The 26948-nt window shown below is 36.3% G+C and overlaps 1 protein-coding gene across 6 annotated transcripts in view; it reads left to right on the forward strand.

The window, feature by feature from the left end:
• Positions 1 to 89: 89 nt before the first annotated feature.
• Positions 90 to 26948, forward strand: part of LOC106153724 (uncharacterized) — a 37080-nt gene continuing 10221 nt past the window's right edge. The window contains exons 1-4 of one of the 6 annotated variants that reach the window (XM_013527786.2): positions 90 to 140; positions 6755 to 6833; positions 17546 to 17688; positions 23529 to 23627. In XM_013527786.2, coding sequence (XP_013383240.2) covers positions 17557 to 17688; positions 23529 to 23627 — 231 coding nt within the window. In that variant the 5' untranslated portion in view covers positions 90 to 140; positions 6755 to 6833; positions 17546 to 17556. The other 5 variants (XM_013527789.2, XM_013527787.2, XM_013527783.2 and 2 more) reach the window with 5 other exon arrangements.

Here is a 26948-nt window from a genome sequence, read left to right on the forward strand (position 1 = left end):
CTATACACAACCTGGGTTCATTTTCGAAGATTTTTCGATTTACTACCCTTTGAAGCCTTCGTACTTTCAATGTTGTTGCCGAACTGTCATACGAGCACGCGTAAGTGACCTAGTTCTGTTGTTAGACGACATGTTGACAGGTGAGTGCGTTACGTTATCCGCCTTTTACCGTTAAATATTCAGTTAAATATAAATACCTTTTGCAAATTTAGGCTACAGAAACAGTGTCATCTTTCTCTCCCTTCTTATTTCCCCCTCTCCTTCCAATTCTCTCTCTCTCTCTCTCTCTTTCTTTCACACACACACACAACACAGATCACTGACGCGAACCTCAAGATTTTGGCTCTCACCGAACCGTTGATATTAATGCCATTTTTTCACAGAGTTGCTGGGATAATAGTTAACTTGGATTTTGCTTACAGTATTCAGATATGGTAACATTTTGAACTCGGTTATCGGTTAAAACAATTAAAAAATATACCCTTACTAAGCTACAGTATATAAGTCCCAATAAGTATAACTCCTATTCTCTCCATCTACTAGTATATGGTCAAAAGTTTATAAGTTTATAGTTAGCTGAATCGATAATTTAGGATAAATCAGTTCGGCCGATTACACATGTAATGGAGGTAGTTTTTCCTTTGATATTCTAATCGGATGTTTGCTGTTTGTTTCCCTTACATTTTGTAGTGGTCGAACAATTGAAGGTTTGTCTGTTCCTTGGTGTGACCAATTTTGCTATACTCTTTATACCTGTATCCATTCTCATTGTGTATTATTCTGTCATTTGGTTTGAAGATAATTATTCATGAGCATCACTGTAGCAGTTCTCCATTGCCAAGATTGCTGCTGAAAAATGAGGCAATCAACGGCATACTGTAGCTTTTCGTTTTACCTTGTTTATTCTACAGTCCAGCAAGGTGACTGCCATAAGTGACACAGAACGTGGAGAATTTGACTACTTAATATAGCAATTGATCTCCCTTATGTCCATATCTGTGGCAAGATTATTGAGATAAAGATTCTTTTCAGATGTAACACCCCTTAATCTTGACAGAGCCCTATATTTCAGTAGTAAATAATGCATGGTTGGCTATTGTTCCTCGTTAACCATGCCCACCAGCGACAACCTTGGATGAAAAGTATATCTGGTTGTCTGGTGATTTGTCACCAAGAGGAACGGCAGTAGTCCTAATCTGTGTCTACTACACAACGGAATGTTGCCATACTGTCTGAATAGCTCGTGGTAACAATGACAACAAGAAAGTTCAGTTAAAAGAGGAGTGGGCCACAATCTTGACTTTTGGATCAATAGAGACTCTATAATACATATTCATGAAAAGTCTCGGTTGTGCATTTGTCTGGGATGTAGTATTACCATTTTATGTCGGAGGTAATAGGTAATTAGTAAGAAAACAACAGGCTTTTCTTTGTGACAGTCACATATTGAGATTATATTGAATTTTGTTTAATCTCTGAAATTTGCTATTCTGCAGGTAGTCCTTGATCTAACAACAATCAAGTTTCCAAGATTTTAGTCAGGTATATTTTCATTTTTGTACATGGTAACACCTTTAACATTTTGTTTAGAAATTCAGAGCTAATACAAAATACCAGAGAAATGCTTTACAAATTTACCTAACCTAAGGTGGCATAGGCCAAAAGTTAGTAATAGAGGTGAAATAACTGTCAGGGTTAGAAAGAGCTGTCTTTTCCTACTAGTGATAGTGTTGTTTGCACCTGTAGGCTACACACTGCAAATGTTTTGTCAGTGCTTTCCCTTTTCTTAAAGGTTGATGGATTGTGTGTCATGAAAAATTTTTTAAAATAATGGTGGATGGATAGGCATTACCCATCTAAGATATCTTACTCTTTTCTGATGAATAGGGTGGTACAAATTAAAAGTTTGATGGACACATGGCATTTAAAGTTGATTTTACCAGATTTCAGTTCCTGTTTTTCTGTGTTCTTATCACGTTTGGTGTAGTGTTCTAGAATTTCTAATTATTTAGCACCTGACAATTAGTTTCATTTGAAGATTGAATGTTTTAATTCAAGTAAGATTGTCTTATCTGATCTCAGTTAAGAAATGATTTGGAAACTTCTAATGTTAATACTACAGTATTTCTCTGTGGAAAAATTTCATCTTTTTGAATTATAACCCGGAAATTGAAAATAGTATGAATACCATGGAGTGTTATAGCTCTCTTACCATTAAGGATGGTATTTGGCTTGAGATATTGCTGTACTATGTTTCTCTGGGACAAAAATACTGTATGTATCAAATCCTGATTTGTTGTGAAATGTAGAAATGGCCTTAGAATAATTTGGGTGTGCATATGAAGGAAAACATTAAATTTGAATGCCTACCCTTTCAACTATATTAAAAAAATATAAATTTGCACTCATTACCTTGGATGTATGCTGACACAGAAGACTTTGTGATTGACATAGGCCGTGAATTCCATGCTCAGCATCATGGGAGTTAAGACAATCAGTTTATTAACGAGCAGCAGGTCTTGTGATGTGACATTGCTAGGCAATAGACAGCCACTGGTAGATTTTGCAATACTGGAATGTGTAGGGGTACTCAATTCAACGATCAAGTGTCTGATAAGGTTTTTAATACAGGTAGTATATAAAAAGTCTATCTGGGGCACAGTACCTGTTATTTCAAATTAGGCACAGGTACAGTAATCAGCTAAGTAAAAGCTTGTGTTCTGAAATTTGTTTTACTGGCACTACAACATAAAATATAAGTGAGATTAACATTATTTAAAAGAAATTTTATGTGAATTGATAATTTCAGATAATTGACCTTGTTATGAATATATTTTTATACATTGAAAATGGATAAAAATGATTTTGTGTTTTGATGGGCTGCCAGCATATTGTACACTTAGCTACCTGGTTTTATGAAAATAGATAATGAAAAATGCCTTTGTAGGCCAACAAGACAAACTGTTCTTTGGCACTAGGAGTGTCTGTAGACTACGTGAGAGTTGACTTCCTGTTGTAGGTTAACTTTTAAATGAAAGCGAAGTTTATAATTTTAAGTACCATTCAGCTGGTAAGTGTTTGGTGACTCCACAAGTTCTGTGTACTTGTTAGCTAGGAAAAGCCAAAGACTTAAAGAAAGAAAAAACTCTGCTTTTACTTTGAACCTTGGAATTCTATCAACATTAGGCAGACTTACAAAACGGGGCTCAACATCTGGAATGTGGGCCCATTATTCTTATAGATGCTGTGAAGGTGATGGTGGCCAATTTCATCATTTTATCAGCTGTTATTTGTCCTAAGTGAATACCATAGTTATGGCATGGTCTTCTGGATTACAGAGTTGGTAAGTTATACATGGTCGTATTTCAGCAGATTTATTTGAGAAAATGTTTCACAGTATGGGATACAGACGTATCTGAATGGCATGTTGAGCAGTGAATTGTACAATTGAATGTTCCGGGATATTAAACTCGATGTTTGTTTGCATTTTCTGATAGCATTGATTTGGTTCTGAGTTGAGCTTACTGCAGGCTAGAATCAAGAAGACAAAAGATATGTAATTTCATTTATTGGAAAAAAAAAGAATAGTTGTATCATGCCAAGTCTGTGACTACTACCATGCTATGCAAGAAGAAAGGGGTAGGGATGGCAGACCATTGAAAAGCACATTAAGGTTAGGATATCTAATTTGGTGTGACAGAGGAAAAAGCACCCTGGGTGTATGTAAGCAGTGTCATGTCCTGGTGCTGTCATATCTTGTAGTCCTTACTGGGTACTTGGATGCTATCAGAAACCTTGTTCATAAAACAAAACATGGCCTCACAGAAGTTGAATCCGATACCATGGGAAATGAGATTTTAGCCACTGCTGATCAGGTCCTAACTTTACTAGAATATGCTGGTCGTCAAGTACATGGATAAGTTTCTGTCATTGGAATATTGTGGTTTTTAATCATATCTCATGTATATTTCCAATGTGTATATCAGGCCCAAATTGGGAGAGTGCTTTTCCTCTAAAGAATGCGTGGGTATGCTATTTTACTTCTTATCTTTTTGTGTGCATTCTTTGGTGTGTGACATGTCTGTATGTAATAGATTTTAAGAGGTGGAAGGAGGTGTCATCCAGACTTGTATGACCAAGGATGGGTTTTATGCCAAGTTCTTTATGACTGACTATACTGCCAACAATGAAAATATTGGGGGTGTAGCTTAATGTAACTGAGATACAGATTCTTCTAATGTCATTATCTCATCTTATTCAACATATTCCCAGTAATCTTTTCTAGATCCAATGTGGTAAGTGTCAGTGCCTTTTCATGTATCATATAATTAATATTAGTTTGCTTTGACAAATTCCCCTTGTCTTTTTGCACTGATGTTTATATTTTGTGTGAAATGGAGGGGAACCCCATCTGTCTGCACATTGATTCTGTGGAAATGGTTTGAAAATGACATTAATGGCCATTTTATGTGAAGGGATTGTTTTGTGGGGATAGTTTGCTGTTTTTGGAACTTTACACACACACTGCTTGATGAGTGAAGGTAAACGTCTGGGTGATGCCAACTTACAGGATGAAAGCATTTTTAAATCCCATGTAAGTGGAAAGACTGTCAGCATCCACAGTTAAAAGGTGTTGACAGTGACTTACCTGCCTTCCACTACCTATCAGCATTGCTTTTGACACTACTATGAATGTCAGGGTGGTGGATCTTTGGCCTGTCACTTAGAAAAGATTAAGTGAATTAACAATGATATGCTACTGCATTTCTAAATGTGTTAATTTAATTCCACGAGCTTCTGGTTTTGTGCCTGTTAAGGATGGGCTGACTTCTTTGCAATAATGTGATAATGATAGGACTATTTTCTCAGGTAGGTATTAGGAGGTGGGAGGGTCATATAATGACAATAATAATGTAATGATGCAAAGATTAATCATAAGCCCAGAGCAACTTGGAGGATCAGGCAAGCTTTGTAAAGAGAACTTCACTGCTCTTTCCTGTGATAAAATTCATCTAGTTGGGGGTTCTCCTTATATCATAAATCACGATTATAATACCCTAGACAATTAAGATTGCATGAGGAATTAAATTTTTGTATGTTCTTCCCTTGCTTCCCACTATTTTAATTGATATCACCACAGGATAATAATACATACTTATGTGGCCAAGTCAGTCCATTTGAATGTAAGGGCCTGTAATATATTGGCCATCAAATGAGATGATCGTATTACCTGTAACTGATATGTGTCTCTCTGTGGTGGAAATGTCAGTTGTAGGTCATGGATGCATTCTGTGCCTTGGTATATTGTTTCTTTTTAAAGTGCACCTTGGTGAAGGGTACATTTTATATCGCAGACTAGAGAGGATAGAGGATGACAGAGAATAGTATGGTTCATGTTTTACACTTAAGTCTTGGGCACAGTCTAGTGAGTTCACTATAGTGATAGGGTACGAAAATTCAGTTTAATGTCATTCTTGTTCAATAAGGTTAGCACCTAGTCTAGAAGTATTTTTTAGCCTTTTTGTATAAGTATAATATGGCTGCATCCATCAACTTTTTAATTCAAGCCAATTTGAACAGACTCCCTGCATTAAGTTGTATGTCAACACATTAAAAGAGGTAGGTGGTTGATAAATGACGAGTTCCAGACTGAGGCCTAGACTTTTAATTGCAATCAGACTGTCTTCTTCCTGGAGTTCATTTAGAAATAGTTCAAGGACCAATCAGCATTCCCTTTTACCCTTCATATAACGCAGCAGAAGAACAGAAAAATAGTATTTTTACCCCCTTGTTTTCACTTTCCTTTAGTTATTTTATGGAATGGAATTAAAGAATTCATATATTGAAGAGGGGAAAATTTTGTGGGATTGTTCTTATTGAAAACAAGGTTGGATGGGACCCATGATATGCATTTTAATTGCTTATTTTCACTTGAAGAACAGCACTAAGCAACAATATTTTTGCATATGTCCTATTTAGAAACTTTTGTTAATATCTGCAAAGTTATTGTTTGTTATTCAGGCTTTTTCATTGATTTTCAAGTGTGAGGAACAATCTCAGAGTTAGGCTGACCTTGTCCTGTAGAAAAGTCATTCCGTATGGGGTGTTAAGAAGTTCAACTTAACAGACCTTGTTTTAGTTTCATTCCCACTCCTCCCGACTCATAAACACTGATGTTTTTTCAGTGGTTATTTAGGTTTAGTGAATGTGAAGGGTACGAAAGTTAACAGCAATCTACATAGAGAAATAAAATGGATTTCACGTGTAGTTAATTTTAAGCAGTTTTATTGCTTTTACCTGGAAGGAAGAATCAGTGGATAAGCTTAATTGAGTCGTTATAGCCAGTTTTACATGTGTCAGATCATAAAATTCCAACAGATTATTAGCATCATTATGTTCTTAACTTACGTCACACCTGTTAAAATGTCTGTGGTAAATTGTTTTGGTTCATGATAAGTTAACATATATTATTTGTAAGTTTAGAAATGGGAAATGTTTATGTAAAAAAGAAATAAAAGTAAAATTAAAACATCACATCATGGACAAGATGTTGTATGTCTAAATGTGTACTCTCTTTACAGTTCTGTTGCTGATGATTGAAAAAATATATTTGTCACTAGGTTGCTCTAATCTTGATCAGGAAATGTGCAAAAGTAAGAATAACAATTTCAGATACATAAGCAAGTATTAATATTTTACCAATACAAAAGAAATATTAAATAGAACAGTTTTAAGGTATGTTATTTTCTTTCAGACTGATTAACAACATTGGAGAAGAAATAAAAAGGATATAAATGGAGGGAAATTGGTGCTCAATTCGTCTTGAACGCCAGGTAAGATTGCTGTTTTTCTATCTGGATTTCTTAGTGTTGTACACATGAAAGGCAGTATGATTTTTAACAGTGTTATTTTTTCAAAGGTAAATAGTCACTCACATAAATAGTCACTCTCATAAAGTGTGCATTTGATAATGACCTAGGTGCCATGTTGCAAGTCCATCTTTTGGGTGGGGAGGGGGGGCGGTAGAGAGGCTTGGTGAACATTGCAGGGTAATCACTTAAATATTGTTCAGATAGAAATGCACCAGTACTAAGTTGTGACCCACGTGCTTGGCAAATGTCTAATTATTAGGTGCTGTTGAAAGCAAATATTAACAGCAAAGTTCAATACAAGAGACTTTAAATTTCTTCAGATTCATTGTTGGGTTTATGCTAATATTGATGGTTAAATTGTGATTCTGCAATTATTTCTGAAGGTTTTCATTGAGAGCAGATTAACAGGTCACAGTTGTACTATGGTAGCATGAACCAAATTGGAGGTGAGGTGCCATTGAGAAGTGGATCACCCACACACCAGAAGGATTAGCAGTTTGTTTGTTTGTTGTTTTTTCATATTTTCCAAGCACATGAGAAAACGTTCCAAGGCCCTCGTGCATTGATCTTAGCTAAATATCCATGTTTGTCTTCCACATTTACATCAGAATCCATTAACTTATGGCGCTTTTATTGATAACCCTGTCAGGCGTGCGCCCATTGTCCTGGGGTAGCAGAGAAAAGGTTAGCTAAATAATGGCAGTTGTTTCCCAACGCATACTTCAGAAGGTACAAAGCTTCGGGGTCCTAGAGACATACCAAATAGTGCAAAACTACTGTTAGAGGAAGATCGATTAGGATTTTATCTGCAGGGCTTGGAAGGTGTATTATGGTGGATGGTAGTGCAGTATTGCAGAATGTCAGGGGGAGAGCATGGCCGAGGTGGTGGTGGTGGGGACTGTAATAATAATGTGGTGGGTTCTCAGCAGTCTGTCAAGAGGGAGAATGCCTCCAGCTCAGAACCCTATCACTGGCATCACTATGAGGATATCAATGACCTAACAGGTTAGTTACCTTGTTCACAGATCGGTTAGTTATTAGCCCAATTTATAGCTAGGGATATATTAAAACATGTGGAAGAAATTACTAGTTGCTTGTTTTAAGAATTGTGTGATCATGATGTGGACTGCAGAGGGAGGGAGTACCCTTGTGATGTGACAACAGAAATACTGTTTTGATCAAGTGACGTACGTACTATAGTGGATTGTAAAATGTCATATTTGATAAGGGAAAGAGTACATACAATTACTGAAGTTGGTGTCGTGCAAACTTATACTTGTTAAAGTAGTGTGGGATGTGCCTTTATTGTCTAAAGACAGATGCAAGTTGATTGCTTCACCCCACACTGGCAATAGAGAATGGGCGTGGCAGCCATTTTGATCTGTTGCCCTTTGACATTAATTCCACAATGGGCCTAATTTATCTGGAGTTTTAATTATTGTATGATAGTCTGTTAAAATCTTATCCAGTCTAGATTTATGAAGGCACTATATACTTTGGCTCAGTATCGAGTAAAGTTATCAGTTATTTTATCACTAACAGACATCTTTAAGTCGCAAACAGACGTAGGATTTCAGGCTATACTCAGATAAACTCTGTTGTATGTTATCTTTGAGATTTTTTTCTCAGCCTAAAAGACTTGTATAGTCTATTAGTTGGATTTATAATCACACAAACAGTCATCAATAATATCTCAAACAGAAACAAGCTAAGGTTTTATTCTGACTGCCTCTTTGATAACCTGTCAGTTTTTTAGTATATGACAAAAACTGTTGTATCTGTATAAAGTCAGAAACAGACACAGGATTCAATGCAATCTCCTGATAGCTTGTTTGATAGCCCACAAGCTTGTCAAGGTTGTTTTGATAATTGGTAATAGAACCAATATGATTATCTGTAGTGTCATCAGGGTTAAGTCAGTGACTTGTCAAGTTATGTGGTACTCAAATCCTGTGTGAGATTTGAAATTGGTCAGCCAGTGGCATTTGTTCATTTGAGATGGTCAGTCTAACACCCCATTTCCATAGATTAGATCGACCTACTTTGGATCGACCTAACTCCCTGGGGGTTCGCGCTGAATAGCTGTCAGCCGGGCGGACATGAAAGTTAATTGCCCCTTACGGCTTGTAGTGGGCTGGGACGGACACTTAAGGGGGATTATCTGACGGTAGTCTGGTGAGACTCCCCGCGGTGATAGATCGATCTAAAGTTGTGAGAATAGACCCTGAGCCTTGTGTGATGATCAGTCCAGGACTTAGACCCCATTTCCAGAGATTAGATCTATCTACTTTAGATTGACCTAACTCCCTGGGGGTTCATGCTAAATAGCTGTCAGCCGAGCGGACACGGAAAGTTAATTACCCCCTAACAGCTTGTAGTAGGCAGGACAGATGCTTAAGCCAGATTATCTGACAGTAATCTAGTGAGACTCCTTGCGGGGATAGATCGATCTAAAAGCTCTGGGAATACAGCCATAGTGTTTAATGCTCAGTATGGGTCAACAAGGGCTCTAAGAAGTTTTTCAACTGTATTTGCTGTATTGGTTGGCTGGTTGCCTGTTTATCTGTAGATGCTCTTTGCTTGAAGAGCAGTGCATGTATAGTTTTTGAATGATTCATGTTGAGTCAGGTTTTTTTCCCAGGATAGGGGGTACAGGTCATCTAAGGCTCCATTCAGAATTGGGGACTAACTAGTCAGAGGGTCAACAGAACTTGCTGTCTTATCTGCTAATAGACACCGAATAGATATCCTTTGGGGAAGTATTCAAGTGTGTTGGCTATATATGACCCTCGGACTAGTTAGTCCCCTATTCTGAATGGGGCCTAAAATTATCACCTATAATTTCCTTCAAAATTTCAATGAATCCAAGCCATAATTTTTCAAAAAAATTCATATGTGGTCCAGTTGTCTTTGAAGAAATTGGCTGTCTGGATGCTGGCAGCTGTCCAAATGATAGCTGGACAGTTCGCTGGGAAAAGCCTTATATTAAATATATCTTAAACATCATATTAAAGTCAGTACATACATTGTACTTCTTGATGGGATAACTTTCTTGTTTGATCTCTAGCATTCATGTTTCATTACTGCCTGAAAAATATTTAAACTAATTATGGTCTCAGACAGAGGTGGGTGTTTACTTGGTCGCCATCAGGCTATTTCTGAGTGCCATCATTTTTCCTACAGACTTTTTATTTATATATATTTTATGTTTATATTTATATTATATGTAGTTCTGTTTGTACTGGTTTCATAAGGTATTTCTACTAATTAGGTCAGAGACCAGTATTTTTCTTATAATGCTTAAAACCTGCATGTTTTTACTTCACTACATGGTATGTAACAGTAAGCATAGGTATTTCTCTCTCCTGGGGAGTGATTAAGGTAAAGAATGGCTCATGTTTCCCCTGTATTGGATAATCCAGTTGCAGTGATTGCCTGACCTACAGAGCAGCACACAATATACAGTGTCATGTTTTACTAGATCAGCAGGTGTCCCAGACTGTTATATTACTGGTTGACCACATAATGGAAAAAAATTATGACCAGAGACAATTTTAAGCTGATAATTTATAAGTAACTGACATGCAAAGGTTATATCAGTGAAGGACCTTGCTGGACGGTTGGTTCTTTGTAGAAAAATGGCCAGTAGTCATTTTAGATTGTACAAAAGGACATGATGAGTGCACTTTATTCTCTTTAAGTGAGAGAAACTTTTAAAATGGAAAAGAATCCTTAATCAGTATGATAAATTTTACCTCTCCATGAAAGTAGGGGGGGGGGGGAGGGGCAAGAAGAGAAAGAGGGGCAAGTAACAGTGACATTTTGTCTTCCTGGGGTCCTGTTTTGTAAAACACTGGAAATGACCTACATAAGCTTTAGAAGTGAGCCAGGGGTTTGTAAATGTGATCCCCAAATTAATGACTTAAACCATGATTTCATGTTGCAATCATAAAAATACTTGGTTGGGAACACCACATTTCAAACTGCTTATCGAGATCAAGATAATAAAGGGACCCACCTGTAAGATTTACTTTTCTAGAGTGAACCCAGCACTTTTAAGAAGATATTTGTTTTTTTTAAAAGCCTTTATTGCAGATTAATTTGACAGTAAAGTAACATACACTGCCCAAGTGCAGTTTGCACCAAAAGCCAGGGGAAAGCAATGAGGCATGGTAATCACAAATTTCCCCCATTGTTCACAGTCACACCAGTTGTACACATATTATCTGTCAACCATTCATAAAGCACTGTAGGTGGCCAGGTTCTGATAAAAAATTAATGAGTAACCAGAATTGTTGGCTTTTAAAGGTTATGCTGTAAATCTTTTTAATCAGCCCAAAGAAGAGGAGTAAATTAATGTAATTCACTATATATATATATATATATATATATATATATATATATATATATATATATATATATATATATATATATATGAAAGATAAAAGTAGGGAAATACACCTGGCTGGTTTTCAGTTATTTTGTCACAAACTGGGTTTTTGTTAGATATGCATGTCACTGTGGGTTTATGTTTGCTTATGAGCTTCGCGCTAGCCTGACATACTAAATCAATCAATATCTTCTTTGTATTGTCAAAACATGTGTTAGTTGCAAATAATAGGTCAATACACATTTATTTAAGGCAGTAAATATCAGCAATTTGATCAGAGACCATTGAAATATTTATGTAGTAATTAGAGGAGTTTGGGATAAAATTGATCAAGGTAATGAGGAGAAAGAACCTGGGTATATATATATATATGTAGATTATTCAGTATTCATTAAGGCAGTGAGACACATTTATTATTTGATCATTTTCTAATTCTTTACTGTGAAAAAGACCAACAAAAATATTCTCTGGTAAAGAATGAAGCATGGGATTTTTTTTTTTTTTTTTTGGAATAATTGAAGAACAGAGTGTCTAGAGTCATTTATCAGATATTTTAAACATATATATCAAATAGAAAACCAAACTGGGGAAATACAATATAAAAGTTAGCATACTTCATTTCTGCATCCAAATCATTTTCTACATCCATACACCTCTAATGATCTGGTGCTATGTTAGATATGATATCCAGCAGACCCCATTTCTTCATGCCAGCAGTGGCATTGTGACATTCAACTCTTTTATATGCTGCACTTCATTTCATTCATATCTCAGTTCTGGTCTATTTCCCTCATTCATTTCCAAGTCATCTCAACTGTGATTTGAAAATAACCATGCAAGGTATGTGATACTGTGCTTATCATTCACTACATTCAAGCCAGGGTGATTAATATCATTCCCAAAGGCTGTGTTTTGTGAGCAATATCTAGAAAAATGATTGAAAAATTATTTTAAAAAACACAATGGGTTCAAGTCAGAAAGGAAACTTTCAGAAGTAAGAGCAGACTGTTAATCTTGAAAAGATACAATATTGAAGAAAGTGAGATATTGAAATTCAAGAGAAATTACAGCCATTTTTTTAAGGTCAGGGGGACATGTTATACATTGTGATACCAGTATGTCCTTTCAAAGTGGCAGCTTGCATCCACTCATTAAAAGTATGCTGTACTGACTGGAGGTAACAAGATAACTGCTGTTTTTCATTTGTAATGCTTTTTTAAACCATGGTTATTTACAGGAAAAAGAAATGTAGTTTTATTTTTGAAGTTACAGCTTTGAGTCTCATGAAGTGTCTAGGAGGGATACTATGAATACAATAGGTAATAGATAAGGATGAATCTGGAACCTGTGGTAAAGGACCTTTTACATGGGAATTGAAAGTTATGCATGTACTACCTCATTACCTTCATTCAAGTGAAACAGATGTCAGATGGTAAAAAAAAAAAGGCTGTCTGATGAACTTAGCTGTATCAGGTACTGTAGGATTTCACATTTCTGTGACCTTAAAGTTAATGATCTGACCAGGTGACAGTGTCCATATGGCCAGTGGTGTGACAACATTTACATTGGGTTTATCAATTAATTGAGGATCATGACAAGGATCAGTGACACACACACAAGTTTCAGTATGACCAGGTGACATTGTAGTGCCCTGCAAAGTAGCAGTTTTGCAGAGTATTATGAAGTTTACTAGACCTCTTTATCTGCATGCAGATCCATATCAAGTGGGTAATAAAAGATTTAAATTATCATTTCTCAACTATTAATGATAATCCAAATGAATTTTACTTTATACCAAAAGTACTTCACATACACAACACGCGCGCGCGCGCACACACACACACACACACACACACACACACGGTTATATGTATATATGCATATAAATAATCTTTCATACAATTTTATCATATTCATAAAAATCATTCAGTTATTAATAGAGCTTCATATCAAAGATATAGTTGTAGCAGTGGGAATATAACTACTTGCTCAGGAGATGAATAAATTGCTTCTGAAAGCACTGAGCACATTGCACTGTTACTAAAACATAAGCTTGGTACATTGTAAACATCCATACTGAGATCAGTCTTGTTGGCGGCCTATCACATAAAAGGCATGAAAGAGATATGGGTGACAGGATGCATCTGATCTGTGTGTTTACTTGACCAAGGAATGTGAAAGTCAGTAAATTATAAAGGCAAGTTCGAATTTGAAATGTGAAGCCAATAGGAAATGCATATTTGCATTTTTTAGCAATTTGATATGAAGATTAGTTAAAATGTGCAAGAGGCTTTTGGTTTAGATTAAATCTGGTTTCTTCATCTGTGAAAAAGGTTTTTGTCGTGTGCAAATTCAGGTAGATATTAATATTTCACAACCATTGACTGTGAATCAAACGTTTTTTAGACTTATTCATTTTCTTTTCTCCAGCAGTGCTAAATACTTTTTTCAAGGAGTGGGTATTGCTATTCAATGATGTCCCAAACATTGTGGTTGACCACATGATATTTGCTATTCAACAAAAGGAGCGAGAAGGCATGTCATTTAAATTTGTTCAAGAATATCACAGAGATACATAAATAATTTTCCTCTCATCATTTTAAAAACACATATATCTTATCAGAATTTCTTTAGAGAAGTTTTGATATATCAATTTTCTTAGTATGAGACAAGGTAAATAATTAGAATACAGGTGAAGTCATTGTGACAAAAACCCCTTCACTGAGTGTTGCATGCATGTTTAATGTTTATAAAATATTCAAGGTGGAGAGTTAATTTGTAGTTGCCAGTGTCAAAGAAATCTGTGTAAGTAATGCATGAGGAATGTCCAATGGCTATTGATTGAAGTGTTGTGGTCTTGTTATCTTCAAGTTTTCCAGTTAGTTGCATATTATGTGGAGATGTTGGTGCATAAGTATTTATGATTATATACAAACAACAGGTATGATTTGTATTTGTTCATTATGTATAGTTTCGTCACTTAATATTGAAAGGTTTACAGGTGCCTTGTTTGTTGATGTATTATGGAAAATGATGTAAGATCTTTCTTTTTCGCACTTCTTCAATGATTGTTAAGAATAAGAGTCTTAACATTTTGCTGCTATGTAGGCATATTGTGGATCAGAAAATGGCAGATTTTATCAAGTTTGAATTTGCCCCATGGACATTCCTCTTGAGCTTAGCGGCAGTATAACCTTTTGTATTTGCAGTGGGATTCTGTTTGGCCTGACATTCTGAGCACAGTTACAATCACTGATTTAACTGTAAACCCCCCGTGTTCAGGGGCCACACAATTGTAGTCAAATACTGCTATAAAACAAGTACTGGCTTTGGAGCTGCATTATTATTTGCCCTAGAAATCAAGCCATTGTCCCTGGGAGTAAGTTACATTTTACTGAAGTGTGGCTCGATTGTGTGTTATGTGAGCACAGTGCTTGAGGGTGAGTCACGCTTATAGCCATCTTATTTAAGGCGATAAATTATCTTTTAAAAATGGGTCACAATTTACTACTTGGTTAAGGAAGAGTGGATTATATTCACACAGTCACAACACAAGACAGACATATGGTATGCAGCAGGTAGAACAGGTACGTATGTGGTTGGAAAAACATTAGTGGTATTGTTGTTATTTTTGCATGTCATGAACTGCTTGACTGTGAACAATGTTAGAGCAATAGAAGGGATAAACGTGTGCAGTATTAGTGTAAAAATATAAATGAACTCTGGAATAGTGTGAAAATATAAGTGAACTCTGTTCATAGATTGTCAACCACATCAAAGGGTTGGAAAGGAGTTACTATTTGTTGTGTATTGGTGGTAGCAGTGGCAAGCTTCTTTGATTGACTCATAGGTGATTTGCAACTGTGACAAATACCAGAAAAGCAAATTTATACAAGTGTGGATTTCTAATCTGACAGGACAGAGGCATAAAAAAGTTGTAGGATATATGGGTGTGTTTTGTGTGAATGTGTGTAAGTGCAGATGTGTATAATAAAAGAAATGGTGGAAGCAGAGGAAACGAGAGAAAAGTTAAGTAGGATTTACAGCATATACTTGTATATTTTAATATATACATGGAACTACCTCTACAACAACACAGTGTGAAGTGTCTAACATTTCACATAGGAGAGTGGGATTTCATGTGAATGAGTTGTCAGGCTTGAGTGGAACTAATAAAAGCCGAGTTTCACCTGCTGACAGGTGAGAGTAAAGTGAAGAGACAACATAATAGTGGGGGCTGCCGGCGCAGGCAGCAGTGTAAGCCATCTATGCATAAGGTACCTGCATACTTAAGTCTTAACTGTAAAACCTGGCTGATGTAGAGGTTTTCTAACTGTCATGAAAACCTTCCAATCTGTGGTACAGTAGTTTTCCAGTTATGTTGTTTCATTTTAAGTTGGGGTAACATACATGTATATTGGCACACCCCATCTCTTATGTTATCTTTTTTGTCTTGGAGGCGGGAGGAGATGGAGGTCTCGTGATTTTGATGTCCGTAGATAAAGGACAGGGTGCGTTCCAATATTTTTTTCATTCAAGAAAGGTCTTATAAACTTTGAAGTTAGATAAACGAGAATTAAGATTTGGCCGCTATGTGACAATCTGAGTGTCACACAAATATAAGAAGATAGACTCAGATAATGCACAATATAAAGAGACTCAAAATACAAATTGTTTCAGTTTTGGTTAATATTTGTCAGGTAGATTCCATTCTGTCATATTGAGGGATTGTTGGACTTTGTCCTTACCTTCTCTACTTTTTTTAATGAAAATAGCACATAAACCATTTGCACTTCCCTCTGGCACCTATGTTTGCCTTTGTCTTGGCTGGTGTCCCCTTACTGACTTCAGCAACGAACTAACACACAGGAAGGGATTTACCAGTTCGGTTATAGCTAAAGGGGAGAAAACAGAGAGATGCCAAAAACATAGGTGTCACTCACTTAATCCTGGAATAGAATGTTCTAATTGAGATGTAATTAGCCTTTCTCTGACTTTGTGAAAGGGCTATAGGTGTATTGCCATTATATTGCTTAGGGGTAATTACATAGAGTGAGATACTTGTGATGAGAAAGGAAGGAAATTGGCTGAGCGTGGGCTGAGTGATGGATGTTGACTTGAATGCAGTGTCACTTTTAAGTTCAGTCTAGACAGCCGTGGAGTGAAGACGGGGCACCATGGTACAGTGGCTTACACAGGGTAGGAAACCAGGGAGTTTATGTCAAACTAGGGAAGTGAATGACAGTATTTTTCGTTGGTGTCGTTTTCACTCTAGCTGTAATGATAGGCATGTCTTTTTAGGACTATTTTGGAATGAAACATAAGAGGTAAAGGTTCTTTCAAGCTGATTCTATATAATTTATTGTAGCATTCAGTTAACAGATATTAAGACATTAATAGAGGTAAATGACAGAGTTATCACTCCATATGTGATAACATTGTGTAATTTTTGATGACACCCATACCAGAGTAATGCCACTGTCTAATCAAGCCTTGGAACTGTATTCCAAGCAGATGGCATTCGTCATGTAATATCACACAAGGTTTTATTGGTGCAGACTGTGTGTTGGCTGTGTGTGACCTACTTAGGCACATTCAAATTTTGATTTATTGACAAAGCATTAGCTATTGCATGCTGCTTACTGATTAGAAGTAGGCTTCACCTTTAAAAATTGAAAATGAAATGAAAAGTTTGCATTCCTTTCACTCTCTATACTGATAACGCCACCTACACTGTTTATCATCTTGTCACTGGTATCTACATGATAACACAGTACTTTTTTGTGTAATATTTTATGCTTGGACTTTTGATTGATATTATGTTCCAGAAAATATATCTTAACTGTCAATATTCAAAATTTAAAAATCAGTCTCTTATTTTTTGCATCAACATTATGAACAGTAAGATTTGGAAGATATTTACTTTTTTTCTAGCCCAACTTTGGTATAAATCACAATTCTGTTTTGTATATGTTTGAAATTATTCCATATATGATAATTGTTATGTACTTTTGCTGCGGTGTATCAATAAAATGATTAAATTGTGTTTATACTTCTTCTGAAGATGGCCTTTTCTTGATAAGATATATACAGTATTTTGGTCGTCAAATTATTCTGCATATTATTTGTTTTTGTTTGAATGTTCTATCCACCATGCCACACCCTTTTTTCCAAGCAAATCTGCAAACTGACAGAAGAGAGAAGATAACAGGAAATAGCGCATGTTGTATGACACGTTAATCGTAAATTGTCATCTGAGTGATGTATTATCGTACCATTCCAGAGCCCCAGGTGATGGCCACAGCTGCCCCTCCTCCGCCTCCCCTGGTGTCACTTGGTGACAGGCTCCGTCTGGCAGCAAGTAGGGGAGAGTTGGAGACAGTACAGGAGCTGCTGCAACTGGGAGCATCTCTGGAACCTGACAGGGTAAGTGATGGTGCCACACACTGGGAATAACACTCTCCATTTACTTTCAAAATATACAGAATCCCTTATATTGAAAGATCCTGACAGGGTTTACTAGGGATAATCCAACACCTTAATGGTAACTTTGCGATCGCCTTTCAAAATACGGTAAAGTCTTGAAAATTTCGTCGCTTAAAAATTAATTAATATTTTTAATTGTGTAAATCCGACTAATTTTTCAAAATTACCTCTCCCGACTCCTGGGTATGACGAAATTTTCAAAAATCCGGCCTTTGGGCTTTTAGTCTTTAGCGGCTTTTATCTTTGACCCTCATATATTGTGGGATATTTATTTCTACTTCCTAAGTCGTTTTCTGGTGGTTAAAATACATGTAATATTCTGTTTATTACTGCATCTCGATTAAATTATATTTAACTTACTGTACCCGGTAAGAAACATACCTCCTGATAGAGGAGCAGGATCAAGATAAGCCTAATTGCCTCATTGCATCATAACCTGGACGCGACATATTTAAAAAAAATACGCAGTTGGCAACGTTTGTTGCAGGCAGGACTTTTCCCAGGATTGAGTGTTAGGCCTTCTAAAATTACAATCTTTACTTCCTAAAAATTTACAGGGAGTTAAAATAATTGCTCCCGCTGACGATCTTCCGCAATTTAAGTTCCTTGAGCTAATCTGAAAACTGCATTTTATTATTGCTTACATCGCGAACGATCTCCCGATGATGATATGAAAATTGCCTTTTTGTCTCGCTCGGATCGCGAACGTTCTCCCTCTGACGGTCTTACGAGAACAAAGTCCTGGCGATATTACGCAAACAATTCATCGCCAAAGATACATGTATGCCGTGAGCGGGGAAGGGGGGTTAAAGATAAAATTTAAAATATATATTATTTATAATATTCAAAGTGGAGTGGGGTTAAAATAATGATCTCCCGCTGACGATTGTTCGCAAACTAAGTTCCTTGAACTAATATGAAAACTGCATTTTATTATTGCTTACATCGCGTACAATCTCCCGACGTGAAAAATGCCTTTACGTCAAGCTAGGATCGCGAACGATCTCCCTCTGATATGATCTTACGCTAACAAAGTCCTGAGGATATTACGCGAACGATTCTCCGCCGAAGATATACCGTGAGCGGGGGAGCTTCTAATTAAAGACAAAATGAAAATGTTTTTTAATCCAAAGTGTGTGTGTTTTTTTTTTTTTTTTTTTTTTTTTTTTTTTTTTTTTTTTTTTTTTTGGGGGGGGGGGGGGGGGCAGTTAAATAATGATCTCCCGCTGACTATCTTCCGCGAACGAAGTTCCCTAAAATCCCTTGAACTAATATAAAAATTGCATTTCATTCTTGCTTACATCGCAAACGATCCCGCGATGATCATCTTACACGAATGATTCTCCGCCGAAGACATGCCGTGAGCGGGGAAGGGGGGGGGGTTAAAGATAAAATGAAAAATATATATTATTTATAAAAATCAAATGGGAGGGTTAGAATAATGAGCTCCCGCTGACGATCTTTTGCAAAGCTAATTTGAAAATTGCATTTCATTCTTGCTAACATCGCGAACGATCTCCCGATGATGAAATGAAAATTGCCTTTTCGTCCCGCTCGGATCGCGAACGATCTCCCTCTGACGATCTTACGCGAAAGATTCTCCGCTGAATATATGCCGTGAGCGAGAGAAGGGGGGCGGTTAAAGATAAAATGAAAAATATATGTTATTTATAAAATTCAAAGGGGGAGGGGGTTAAAATAATGATCTCCTGCTGACGATCTTTCACGAACGAAGTTCCCTTGAACTAATATGAAAAGAGCATTTTATTCTCGCTTACATCGCGAACGATCTCCCGGTGAAGATATGAAGATTCCTTTTCGTCTCTCTCGAATTGCAAACGATCCACCGCTGATGATCTTACGCGAACGGAGTTCGGTACAAATATGAAAATTATCTTCTCGATTCGTTTGGATCGCGAACGATCTGTTGACGATATTACGCGACAGATTCTCCGCTGAAGATATGAAAATTGCCATCTAGTCCCATTCGCATTGCGAACGATCTCCATGTACGAGCCAGGTAATCGTTAAATGGTCCTCAATTGAACATGGACATGAATAGAAGTGACGGGTACACTTCCCTTCCAGATAATATCTTGATTTTTTCATTGTGTCTTCCTCATTTAGGACAGCCGCCGATAACAATAACGGCGTTACGAATGACAAAGCCGCGGCCTGTGACTTCTATTTGCCGGCTTGATAACGCACCTTGAGCCAGGTAATAGAAATGAGACAAAAGGCCGACACAATTAAGAACGGGATTTCACATCTTAACCACCTATATTGTGAGTAACCGCTCGCAGGGGCGCACTATTGTTCCTATCTCCCATTGAGAGTGTTATCGGCAATGATATCGTGATCGTATCATTGTCTTGAATCAACTGACGCATTACCTTCATGTTTGAGCTGGACAACGCGGCCATAATTGGCGACGAACTTTTCAAAAATTATCGAGTACCTCATTTTCAAGGTCGACGAAGTTTTCAAAGGGAAAAAAATTACCTCGGCGAAAAATCGTCTGCCGACGAAATTTTCAAGAACGACGAAATTTTCAAGACTTTACCGTAAACCAAATTACCAATGTTGAATACTCCTTTGCAGTGAAATAATTCTGTGTCTGATAAGACTTGATCTCTCACTTTGAGTAATTTTCTTGCTCTTGGAATGTTTTACTTTTCTTATCCAACATGTCATCCAACATCAAGTCTGTTTTCAACTTCCCAAATTGAATTTAATCATCAACTCACACTGATTTTGAAAATAATTTAAATCCAGTTACAAATACATATTCATAATATCTGACTTCAGTGTACCTGGATTTGGTCACTGTTTACTCAACAAAACAATATTGCTTAATACCAGTTTTAATCACTATTGCTTAGCTTCAAGATAAGCTAGAATGTTTGAGAAAGCTCTTGTTTGTATTGGATTTGGATTGTATTCTAACATTTGAGGACATAAAAATGACAAAGTATCATTTCTACATGGAAATTCTTCTCTGGCATTACAAGAAAAGGTTGATCTATTGATCCCAGAAGACAACCCAAAATAAGTCCTATAAAAATTAAGAAACTAATGGCTGGATATGGGTAAAAAAAGGTTTATCATAGTCTAGTTCACTTGTCTGTACTTTAGTGAAAGAGATCAACAACAAGAAAATTGGTATGATAAAAAAGAAGAAGAGATCTCATGGGCTCATTTATTCGGCTAAGGACAGCAGAAAATGACATCCAGAATTTTGTATCCCTTTTTCTAGATTGTTCACTTGGTGGGTAACCCAACTGAAAAAGTTAATTTTCTGTATGAGCAGGTACAGTGAAGAGTTGATAGGAAGGGTGGGATTACAGATTCTGCTTGAACTGTTTGCTCTTATAAGCAAAGAAAAGGTACATGGGCAATGACATGAAAAGAGCTGTCTATTAGAGTAAACCACATTTTTCGAAGGATTGTAAAACTTGGTTGTATTGAACTGAATCCCTTTGTGATGACAAATAAAATGTATAGTTATTTTAATATGGTATTTTTTATAAAAAATGTTCCCAATGCAGATATGAACTGCTATGGGTGTTTATAGTAAAGAGGGAAAAAGAACTTTACCAGTGCTATGTGTCATTTTACCTTGGATTTTAAAGTTGACTTTTTTCCTGTAATAGCAGCTGTTAAATAACCTAACTTGTCTATGTGTTTTTTAAACAATTACTGCAATAGTATGCCTATTTATCATATTACATGACGATGTCAAAAAGTACCCAATATCCAAAATCTTGAGACTCTAGTTACCAGGAAGCCATAATGATTTTTTAAAGGGGGTCTGATAGAATTTTAGAAAAGGGAACACTGATGTAGGAGAAAAGTACTAACAGTAGACATGCAGATCCTGGCTTTGACCTTTTGATGTGTAATCTGGGTTGAGTATTGGGCAGGGATTAAAGTTGCTTATAGTAAGGCTAGAGCACACGGAGGCAAACTTCTTGATTTCATGTTCTGTATTGTTACGCCAGTAACTCTTGACTAGAATGGCACCCTTTTAATTCTCTCCTAAATCTCAAGTGTGCTATCACACAAAACCGCAATTCACTCAAAGAAAACATTGCCAGTAAAGATACAAGTATACTGGGTTACTTTTACCTTTGATATTTAGGATTACGTTTCAGACTTGTCATACAAGCCATGTTGACCTGTGATCTTTTGGGTAAAAGTAAGGAAGGGTTCCTCATATCCTTTTTTCCCTCTGACATTATTATGTTACTGGTAGACCTTAGTCAAGATTGATAAATGGTACAGTAGTCCGTACCAGTATGAAACTTCAAATTTGGTATATTTTTAAATAGACTTTCTTTAAATATATCTCACGTGAAGTAATAGTTGATGGATTTAAAACTGCCACTTGTATTATCATTCCTTTCCAAGTTGAAATATATAAATCTACTGTTATGACTTTATGCAAAAATGGTAATAGAAAACAAGACCACCAGTATACTCAAGTGATTTTTATGTAGTTACCTAATTTAATCACACCATGCATTTTGAATGACTCACTTACATTCCTCAGTAGTTCAAAATAGCTACATGATAATAGTTACAATATTGCAGAAAGTAAAGCAGTAATGATTATTGAACAAGTATATATGTGCACTTTGTTAAATTTCGTCAAATGATCTGTACAGGGCAATATGCAGCTCTCTCCAGTTTTCTTGTTAGGCCACACTTTTTTAATTTTATGGATGACATCCTGCGCGCGCACCGATTTTCGCCCGTTCTCCGAAAAAAAAAAAAAAAAAATCCCCCCCCCCCCAGCCCCCAACGAAGTCGGTTGGCGCAAACGTCGTTAGTGAATTTGCCAGGAAATGAGCTTTCTGCGCATGCGTATTATCGCCACGTGGAAATGTGGCCGCTTTGCCGTCAAATTCATCTCTAGGATAACTTTCAAATTACACAACAATTAAAGTCATAAAGAGAACGGGTGCCGTCGTTTTGGATTGGTATGCCATTGATATTGGGCATGGAGATATCACCTTTTTACAATTGTGCGAAAGGCTGGCGGCCGCCAGCGATTATCGCCCGAAAAATTTCAGTGACATTCTGTACAAAGCAGCACATAGGCTACCAGGTTTTCTGTAGCGAAAAAAGGGTCGACAAGGGCGTCGAGGTATTTGGTGGGCTGAAGGTCGGACAGGCCACCTGACAGTTTGGCCGTGTGAGTCGAAGTAGACAAAATGGCATCGTCCGAAATGACCTTTAATAGATTTGGTAGTATTAAGCATATCTTTGCATCATTTTTTTAAACATTTCTGTGAAGTGTTCAAAATGCTTTAATATTCTGAGAATACGAATAAAGACACACTGTTTGTTTGATATTTGTTTTATTGATTGCTATACCAACAAAATGCATGAAATAACCTTAATAGATTTTGTAATAAAAAGTATATCTATTCATGACTTTTTTTTACATTTCTACGAAGTATTCACAATGCTTTAATATTTTGAGAGCATGGATAAAGACATATTGTTAGTTTGATACGTGTTTCTGTGGTAAAATTTGTGTTTCCAGCTGTGTACTGACAGCATTCCTTTACTTAAGCAGTTTTTTTTTTTTTTTTAGACCGTTTTTTTTTTTCGCCCTCTCGCACCGATTTTGGGGTACCCAGAGGATGTCATCCATAAAAATAAAAAAGTGTGGCCTTAGTATGGGCAGTGATATAAAAATGTTAGCAGTAAAGGCATTTTTATAAAGCTTTTCACTGTGTATTAAAAGTGCAAATATTTTTTCTTATATATAGGATGGCCGCACAGTTCTCCACTTAGCAGCACAGAATGGTCAGGCTGAGGTGACAAAGGTTCTGATCAATGCCGGATGTGACATCAATGCAGTTGACAGTGTAAGTAGCTAAGCTTGAACTAACTCAGACTTTCTGCCTAACTAGCATACAGGTTGCATGCAAGTTAGGCAGTAAATAAAGTATGGTGGCCTCCAAGGGCGTGCAGGTATTAGTTTAGCACTGTGCTGCCATCTGGTGTGAAAAGTGACTTGTTCAATATGAGGGCCTGGTAATTTCCCTAGAGAGATATAGGATATCCATCGATCATGCAGACTGTCACAATATGCTGGACACATATTATTGCTTTAGAAATACAGGTATGATTATATGTGCACTTGGGTTCCAGAAGGGGTGGCAGGAAGGAAAGTTCTTGTTTTAATTTTTCCATCCTTTGTAGATCAAAGAGTAGATTCTTTGGGAAGGAAAACCTATTTCCCAAAATGATATATCAGGGGCTTTAGCTGTCAGTGACTGTAACAAATTTGGTATAGTTTACAGACAGCACTGATTTTTTAAAAAATGACTGACTAAACAGGTTTTCATATCAGATGGCTAATTTTCATGAAAGGAAATCATGAAACAAGGCAATCAAAATAGTTAGATAAACTTAACAGGGGGAAGTATGTGGTCATTACATTTATGCTGTCTGGAATCCCTTCTTGATTTAGATATTTACCGAGGTTAAAACTCCACTTTGGTTTCTACAGGAAGTGGGGATAATAAATAGTGAAATGCCATGAGAGAAAATGTAGTTTTCCAGATGCTTAACATCTCACTTGTTCTAATGAATGCAGCTATTCATCCACACTTGAACTGAAAAGGGTTGTTAGTGCCCAGGTAATATGTTTGCTTGATCTAAGTCTCATTTTTCAGAAGCAGTTTGCAGCTTAAGTGCAAGCTGTTAGAGTAATATATGTATGTATAGAGTAGGGGAGACTTTAAGCACCTAACATTAAGTGCAGGAAAAAAAACACAACACAGGCAATTTTCTCAGTCTGACCTATCGCAGGATCATTTTCACACTGATAGCTGTAATGAAAGCCAACCAGGCTGAAATTGCCTTATCGTCTCTTCTGAGAGTGAACAGTATTGATTTGAAAAACACTTAGTTTCTGCTTTTACAGTTTCATTATGGCTCTTTGCATCCTTGGGGGAAATTTTTTAAACCCTTGAAGATGAAGATTTGATTTCCTTTAGAACCTTTAATAAGGTTTAATATGAGAAGGATGTTTAGTTGCTATTTTGCCACATTTTTCTCGATGGCCTAGCTTGAAACAATTAAGTTAATTCAAATTCTTTTCAGGGAGCGCTTTGCTCATTTTTGGTGGTTAGAGAATGAGGCATAAAAGAATAATATGATAGATGTTGTTCCTTTTTTTAATGTTAACCTTAGGTGTGATTGATTTATGGGAACTGGTATGTCTGGAAGGAGGAAAGGAAGGAAGGTTACATCAGAGGAAAAAACATCACTGAGCTACCTTTCATTATAATTGAAGGCTGAGTGATTAGAGGGCTGATCCCTATGATTACTGAAGGGAGAACAGCAGTTGTGATGGCTATCTGTTACAGGTGGAGTGGTCTCCTGGGTAATTACCTGTACAGGTGGGGTGGGCTTTACCAGCGGGGGAAAAGTACTTGTAGTTCCTTTTAGCAGTGAACTTGGGAGGGGGGAAAGGCTAGTTTATCCACCTATCCAAATCATTGGTATTTTAAAATAGATCAATATATTTTGTCAAATTAAAAAGCCCTGTTTCCACACATTTGTATTATTTTATAGTTATGTATTTAAAATCATTGGTGTTTTATACCAGGAACCTTTTTGGCTAGAAGCTTCTAAATAAATCAAACTGTCTGAAATAGGTAGCATGTGTCTATGAGACAGAATTGTGTGTAAATTGAGACATTTGTCTGAACCTGTACAGAAAAATTTACCTCAATGAAGCATGCAATATTCCTGTTTCGTATATTTTTCAGTGTTAATTTTTAACTTCTTCTTAGAATAAAGAGTATTAATGATAATATCTATAATGGTGAAATTTTAAAAATTCAGACATGAAAATTATCCATGACTCAGAAGTTTTTGATGATTTATTTAATAGGATGGTTATATTACCACAATTGTTATAAATTCATAGAGATAAATTTATATTAAAGACCTTGGAATATATTGCATGAACAATGATATTTATATAGTGTCCTGATTTTTGTGGAAAATCTCATGTCTAAATTTCTTTGTTTTGTGATTCATTACCTTGCGGTATAGTAGCTGGTTTGTATATTTAGTACACATGAAGATGATGATCATCAGTCTGAAACATTTCAACAAGGATATTTTTATATTTAGTCAAGACAAAGAGTGATTAACCTAGATACTCTGTTACTTATATCAGTTTATCACTCAGGTAAATTATGGGGTACAGTTACACACCTCAAACCAACATAGGGGGAAAGAGAAAAAAACAATTCTTGACTTAGTCGTTTTGCTGAATAATGCCATTGTCAAAGGGATAAAAGATAATTGTCAGCCAACTAGAAGTTGACACTGGGTATTGTTGTCAGATAAATTTGGATATCTCAATTTACATTAGATGTTTTAGTGCTTATGTATATTTGTATGTGTTAGTGAATGTAGTGCGAGACACTAAAAAATAAGGAAAGTGGCATTAAATTTATATTCAACTTTATATTTGTTGACAAAATAAAATTCCATATTTAGAATTAAAATAAAAATAACATTAGAGTGCAAGAGTACACCTGAAATTATGTGAAGATGGGCTTTGTGTGTGATTGACAGGTAAACGCTTGAAGACCCTCCCACTTGAGGGACTACTTTATTAATGAGCTTGTATAGCAGCACTATCATATTTAAACTGCTTTAACCCTGATAGTTTGCCTCCAGCTAGGATATGTTGTGAAAAACCACATAACTAATCATGATAAGATAATATGTTTGTGTTGATAACTTTTTAGTTAGCCTCGACCCTTGAGCACAAAGATTTGAAATTGAAATAGTATTAGAATTCAATTCTTTCAATATTTTATTTTCAGAAAATAGTATAGATATATGTAGATAATTATCTGTAGTGTTTACAGGGTGCTACCAAATTGAATATCTGATCAGTTGCTGCATTTTACATTACGAGTAAGATAATTGTATCAAATGATCATAAATCTTATTAGAGTACTGGCTCTCACTCTTCCTTGGGTGGAACGGATAGCTAACAGTAATGAGTCAAACAATGCAATCTGTAGTGAATCCCATTTTGATCCTTACCAGAGAAGTGTTGACATACAGCAGGATTAATTTCTTGACATTTGTCAAAAGCAGGTCAAGCCTTAATCCCAAGTCATTTGATTAGTGGTATTTCTCTATTTAATGTC

This window comes from Lingula anatina, chromosome 1, assembly GCF_051362555.1.
Source record: "Lingula anatina isolate TDL-2025a chromosome 1, LinAna3.0, whole genome shotgun sequence".
Taxonomy (NCBI): domain Eukaryota; kingdom Metazoa; phylum Brachiopoda; class Lingulata; order Lingulida; family Lingulidae; genus Lingula; species Lingula anatina.